The sequence below is a fragment of the Microtus ochrogaster genome, chromosome 1 (assembly GCF_000317375.1).
Source record: "Microtus ochrogaster isolate Prairie Vole_2 chromosome 1, MicOch1.0, whole genome shotgun sequence".
NCBI lineage: Eukaryota > Metazoa > Chordata > Mammalia > Rodentia > Cricetidae > Microtus > Microtus ochrogaster.
In genome coordinates this window covers 78,950,286-78,957,393 of record NC_022009.1, presented here as the reverse complement: position 1 = coordinate 78,957,393, position 7,108 = coordinate 78,950,286, and the positions used below count along the sequence as shown (strand labels likewise).

The 7,108-nt window shown below is 44.4% G+C and overlaps 1 protein-coding gene across 1 annotated transcript in view; it reads left to right on the top strand.

Moving 5' to 3' along the window:
• Positions 1 to 7,108, top strand: part of Ankmy2 (ankyrin repeat and MYND domain containing 2) — a 47,783-nt gene that overhangs the window by 18,047 nt on the left and 22,628 nt on the right. Inside the window, exon 4 of the mRNA XM_005343849.2 lies at positions 1,156 to 1,254. Coding sequence (XP_005343906.1) covers positions 1,156 to 1,254 — 99 coding nt within the window. The remainder of the gene's footprint in view (positions 1 to 1,155; positions 1,255 to 7,108) is intronic.

Sequence of the window (7,108 nt, the reverse complement as noted above, 5' to 3'; positions counted from 1 at the left end):
AAAAAAATTGAAGACCCATTACCCCCCCCCCATGCCCACCACTCTCACAGAGGCCTTGGGTTATGGGCATCCACATCAAGTGGCCCACAACTGCCTATAACTCCAGATCCCGGGGATCAAATCCCTTTACACGAGCGCACTCACACACACACACACACATGCACACACATGCACACACACCCTCACCCACCCCCACATAAAAACTCTATAAGCAAAGGGGACCTCAGCAGCTATTTAGTTACATAGAATTTTAACATTGCTGTAAATGAGATATTCTATAGAGTTAAAATACAAATGAAAAGTATTGATTGTGAGATCTTAATGGTCTCATTGCTATCTATAAGGAATTCTTACAAATCAACTAGAGAAAGACAAAAACTGTGAGACACAGCTGGGCAGAGAACAGAAGCAGAGCAGCTGGTCAGTGTAGAAAATGCTTTGGGTATTAATCAAAGAGGTCAAGATCGGAGCACATATGATCATTTTTCACTTACTACATTGGCAATGGTTAACGCAGTAGTGCCCAGGAGCTTCATTTTGTGGACTGTATTTGGTCTGCCCTGGTTGGATGGCCACCTGGCAATATGTATTTAATGCATAGATAATCTTCACCCACAGTTTTCCAGGAAATGCTCCTAAGAAAATCAGAGTTCATCCATGCAAATGTGAACCAAAACTGCTGCTCACTCAGTGGAGATAATATTAACAAAGTATCTATGATGATTGGGAAAATGAAAATGAGCTATAGATATTTCCATAGAAATGTGTAGAAAGATCCCCCAATGTTTATAACATATACACCAACATGTACTATATATATCATATACAACTCATATACCATGTAGCACATATACCTCTATATACCATCTACGCCTCCCCAGTCTGTCGGTGTGAGAGGAGGAACGAGCCCGCGGCTGTTAAAGGAGAGTTTTTGTTTGTTTGCTCTTCTCATTGTTTTTGGTAATTTTGTATGTATATTCTGACTTTATACTAAGCATAACCATTCAGCAAACATACTGTTTTATTGTTAAAAGTGCTACGCAGTTCTATACCATGTTTGTATTACCAAATTGGGTTTTCAGGAAACTGGTTTGACTAGGTAGGTTTGTAGTGCTTTTGCAATTATGGTTGATATTTTTTGTCCTGGAACTCTAGGCAATAAAGACATCACATGGGTCATGCTGGAGGCAGGTGCCGAGACGGACGTTGTGAATTCAGTGGGAAGAACAGCCGCTCAGATGGCAGCCTTTGTGGGTGAGTGTTTGCTATAATTCCACAGTGAATTATTCTTAGTTTCCTGGTATGTGTATTTTATTTGTTTATGGAGTTTGGGTTTTTGAGTCACGGTCTCAATATGTAGCTCTAGTTGTCCTGGAACTCACTAGTAGATCAGGTGGGCCTTGAACTCAGAGATCCGCCTGCCTCTGCCTCCCAAGTGCTGGGATTTAAGGCACGTGCTGCCACATCTGGCAAAATATTGATAGTTTGTCGGGCGGTGGTGGCGCCCGCCTTTAATCCCAGCACTCGGGAGGCAGAGGCAGGCGGATCTCTGTGAGTTCGAGACCAGCCTGGTCTACAGAGCTAGTTCCAGGACAGGCTCCAAAACCACAGAGAAACCCTGTCTCGAAAAACAAAAAACAGCAACAAAAAAATATATATTGATAGTTCACCCTAGCACAGTGAAATCCCCAATGACTGGAGAAAATGCATGGCTGCATGCGGTTCCTGCTCTGTGAGAGACGGAGCAGCAGGGACATTGCATCGCACTCAGATCTTCGAACTCAGGGGCTTTCTCTAATGGAAACGTTTGACTCAATGTTTGAGAAATGACCTGTGAAGTCAGCAGGACTTTGCAGCAAAGTTGTTAAAGATTTTTGTCTTTCAGGTTCTTCACTGTAGAACAGGTACAGGCTGTTTTAAGGATTAGTAGAGATGATTGACTTAAGATCTCCACATCTAGGAACTAAACAAATAGTTGAAGTTTCGGCTGTGAACGGCCATCCGGGCAGCGATGGTGGTGTTTGGGAAAGGAGTGTGGATAGTCATTTTACTGTTTTGTTATCTCCATCAGCAGCACACATTTGTGTGCCCACTCATCCTTGGCATGGTAGTCCTGGTATTTGACATCATGAAGGGGTGTTGGGGAGGGTGAGTACTTGGTCATTGGTATTTTGGTCTCTGAACTGGCAGTTGAGAGCCCATTGATTAAAAAAGCAAAGACAGAAATGGCTGATTTCACGGGATAACCATAAGTGGCCTTGTGATGACCAATAATTAAACAAAGACTTAATATTCACGCCCTGTTGAGTATCTTTGTAGATGCCTTCGTCACAGTGCTGACCAAGCAGACGTTACGTTGCTCATGTTTTCCCAGTGTTTGCAGGCAGCTAGCAATGGGCGAACATGTTGTGAGGTTATACTGTAAGAGAAGAGAATTTGAGTTCCCTAGACATACTTTGAAGAGGAGGATTTTCTACCTGTTCCAACAGGTTTTTGAGAGAAATTATGTTTAAGCTGGTATACAGTAGGAATTAGTCAGTTATGGGCAACATTAATTATATATTATATTAAATTTTATCATCTCTTTTCTTGAAATTAGTAGTTGCTTTCATTTATTAAACTAGGCAGTCGTTTATTTTGGCTTTGTGATGATACATACCCTCACTTTAACTTCAGGAACATTTGGGAAAGTTAGAGACTTGCTGTGTCAGCTTCAGAGAGGTAGTTTAAGTCTCAAAGATGCTCTAGTTGTCCCCCCAACTCAGCTCACATCTAAGCTGCTGGGGAGGGTCTCAGCACAGTGGATTATTATTAGAAAATGTGAAAACACAAATTGTCTACAATACCACCCTATTTGAATGAAGAGATGTTTTGATGTTTTTTTGGTCACATGTGCTCTGGCAGTTTGAGTGAGAATGCCCCTCCCCCTTCATACATGCATATATTTGGATGCATGGTTTGCAGTTGGGCTTTGGGGGAAGGGTTGGGAAGTGTGGGCTTGCTGGAGGAGGTGTGTCACTGGAGGTGGGCTTTGGGGGAAGGGTTGGGAAGTGTGGGCTTGATGGAGGAGGTGTGTCACTGGAGGTGGGCTTTGGGGGAAGGGTTAGGAAGTGTGTCACTGGAGGTGGGCTTCGAGGTTTCAAAAACCCACACTAGACCCAGAGTTACTCTCCTCTCTCTGCCTGTTGCCTGAGGATCAGGATGTAAAGCCCTCAGCTACTTCCCTAACTCCATGCCTACCTGCCTGTCACCGTACAGCCCGCTGTGACCCTGTAAACAAGCTCCTAATTAAATGTGTTCTTTTCGTAAGAGCTACCTGGGTCCTTGTGTCTCTCACAGCAGTGGAGCAGTAAGACACACGCTGTCCTGGTAGTTGTATGTCGAGGTGACACGAGCTAGAGTCATCTGAGGGAGGGAACATAGCTGAGAAGTTGTTTCTCTAAGAGCTGGCCGTAAGCACGCCTTTATGGCATTTTTCTTAATCAGTGTTGTGGGCGGGTTCAGCCCATGGGGGCGGAGCCATCCCTGTGCCAGTGATCCTGCCTTCTTCTGGAAAAGCAAATGCAGCAAACTATGTGGAGTGCTGGGGGCCAGCCTCCAAAAAACACCCTTTCCAGAGTGGAGGTGTGGGAATTTAAATTTCCAGAGTGGGAATTTAGAAATAGAGTAAAGAATACGAAGACGCAAATGAAAATAATAAATTGCAGAAACATGGGATAGTATTGGGAGAGAATTTTTCAGTGAGTACTGAATATTTGCCCATGTTTAATTTCCAACTGGCAAATATATCCTGACCCCAAAACGTAGAATTAAAACAAAAGACTGCTTTAATATATAAACTGAAAGTCTTGGCTACATTCATTGCTCATGGCCTAGGCTCACGCCCTAAACCAAACACTCAGTAGGCAAACCACTCCCTGAGTGGAATCCCAAGTTATTTCCATAAAGGGAACTGGAGCTTGGTTGGATCCTTAGACTTTTGTTTTAGGTAGGAACCAACTACTTCCCTATTTCAGGAGCACAAGGTCTGGCAACGCGCGTTGACGATAGTCTTGAGAGAGCGGGAGTCTGAGTTACAACTTGGTGGGACCTTTGCTTGTGTAAGAAGCACAATAACCTAGAATGAACTAAAAACAAGTCCCAAACTCTCTGACCTTTGGCCTCTTTGGGCCTCCACCGTGGAGCAAGCCAGTAAGCAGCTCCCCTCCATGGCCTCTGTATCAGCTCCTGCCTCCAGGTTCCCGCCCTGCTTGCCTTCCTCCCTACTGAAACTGTTTTGTGGGCCTGTGAGTGAAATAAACCCTTTATTCCCCAAGTTGTTCTTGGTGACAGTGTTTCATTAAGGCAAGAGAAAACATAACTAAGACATAGCAATGCAATCGCATCAATCGATTTTGTGCCTACATAAAATCTAACCACAAATGACAGAAAATATACAGTATTCACTTTTATGATATTGGCTTAATTAGCTTAATGTGGTTATCTCCAGCTTATCATTTTTTACCATTCTAAAACAACAGTAATGTTTTCCCTGCATTGAGAGCTGTTTAGATTAGTGTCACAGATGGAAGGAACGCCACACCTCAGTTGAAGTTTCTGTATTTTCTGTATAATTGGCCTTAAACTTTTTCTTTTTTATTGAAAATGGGTCTTTTTTTCTCATATATCCTGACCACCCTCTCTCTTCTTTTTACTCCTCTTAGCTCTTCCCCATGTCCCCTCCCATCGGGATCCACCCCAGTCTTACATAGGGTTTCTCTTTTTTTCCATGACAGGGCTTCTCTGTAGCTTTGGAGCCTGTCCTGGAACTAGCTCTTGTAGACTAGGCTGACCTTGAACTCACAGAGATCCGCTTGCCTCTGCCTCCTGAGTGCTGGGATTAAAGGTGTGTGCCACCACCGCCTAGCTTTAGTTAGGGTTTCTACTGCTGCGACAAACCCATGACTAAAAGACAGGTTGGGGAGGAAAAGGGTTTATTTGACTTCCCCTTTCCCATTGCTGTTTCTTCACTGAAGAAAGTCAGGACAGGAACTCAAATGGGGCAGGATCCCATGGGCAGGAGCTGATACAGAAGCCATGGAGGGGAGCTGCTTGTTGGCTTGCTTCCCTTGGCTTGCTCAGTCTGCCTTCTTATGGAACTCAGGACAACCAGTCCAGGGATGGCAACACCCACCATGGCCTGGTCCCTCCCACACTGATCACTAATTGAGAAACTGACTTACAGCTGGATCTCATGGCGGCATTTCCTCAGCTGAGGCTCCTTCCTCTCTGATGACTCTAGCTGGTATTGTTGACACTCAAAACCAGCCAGGATAACCCCCTTTCTGTCTCTCATTAGGAAATAAACAGGCTTCTAGGGGATAATAATAAATATAATATAATGAGAAAAACAAAAACTAGCCCAGAGGAACATCATGAAGCTAACGAAGGGAAAAGGCTGACGAAACAGTTATAGACACAGACCCACTCATCCGCCCACTCAGGAATCCCCATAGAGACACTGAACTGGAAGCCATAGCATAGATGCAAAGGACCAGTGGGGTGAAAACAGAGAAAAAATATTGTAAATGTTAAAAAGAAAGGACTGATGTGACAATATGAGTTGGAGTCTGCAAGGATGCCACTGAGTTCACTTGTGTTGGCCATCTACAGCTGGGCACGATGCAGTCAGTTAAGAGCGGTTTGTTTTCCCAGAGAGACTCCCATGGAGAGAACTAGTTCATTTGCTAGTGGTTATCAGCTGGAGGCAGCTTCTGGATTAAAGATCCCGGTCCAGTTCCTTCAGCTCTAGAGTCCATCTGGCACTTACATGTATGGGCCCTGTGTGCTCTCTTAGTCTTTTTTGAGTTGATATGCTCATCCAACATGTGATTTAGAAGGCTTTGTTTCCTTGGTGTTTTCCATTTCCCCTGGCTCTTAGAATCTTCCCACCTCCTCTTCTGCAGGGTTTTCTGCCCTTAGAGGGAGGATTTGATGGAGACTTCCCTTTGTGGGCTGTGTGTTCCAGGGTCTCTCACTGCATTTTGTCTGTCTGTGGGTCTCTGTATTTGTGCCTGTCTGTTGCAGGAGGAAGTTTCTCTGGTGGTGTCTGAGCAAGGAACTGATCTAGGAGTCATTTTACTGCTATGTTATTTTAAACAGTAGTGTTTAGTTTTACCCTAGGTCCCTGAGCTGTCTAGTCTCAGGTTCTTAGTTACCCAAGCAGTGCTGGGCGTGGGTTCCACCTGCTGGAGTGAACCTTAAGTCAAGGCAGATACTGGTCGGTTACCCCCACGAGTTTGTAACCCCATTGCCCTCGCTTTTCTAGCAGGCAGAATACCATTGTAGATTGGAGGGTTTATGTCTAGGCTGGGGTTCATGTTTCCTCTTTGGTAGTGTGCAAAGTACGTTCCTGTACCAAAGACACTAGCAGGTAGGAGATAATTAATCTTCTCAAAAGTAATTTTCTTCTTTCTGTGACTTGTTCCACATGTTCCACGTTCCATATATGTTGGGGTAACCATGTGTGACTTCTGTCACTTTTAAACCGTGATCAGCCTACGGAGGAAATATTGTTTGTGACTTGTTTTCTGAGTTGCTAGCACTCCGTAGTCATCTCTTTCACGTTGGGATACTAGTGAGTCACTTCACAAGCTATGTAATTCCATGGCACAAAGTCCCAGTGTCCGTGTAGCTTTCCCCGTCGGCTGGTTTGATAGCTTTTATTCACCTAGCTGGAATCGTCAACCTTGCTGTTAGTCTTATGTTAGTAACTTAATGTCTAGAAGCTGTTATCAGAAGTAAACTTGCTGAGAAAAAGATATGCAGTTTTAATTTTTATGTTTAAGTCTGGATTGTTTTCCAAAAGGATTCAGCAATTCATCTGAATATCACCTGCTGGAAATTGTCATCTGCTTGTGCTGACGGGACAGGTGAAAGGGTGTTATGTCGTGACTGCCTCCCTCAAGACCCGCGAAGTTAGACTTCTTTGCTGTACATTTTTGTTTTCTTCTATGGACGAGGCTCCTCTCCTGCCCGCCTCTCTTCTCCTCTGCTCTGCTCCTCTCTCCTCTCCTCTCCCCTCTTCTCTCCTCTCTGCTCTGCTCCTCTCTCCTCTCCCCTCCCCTCT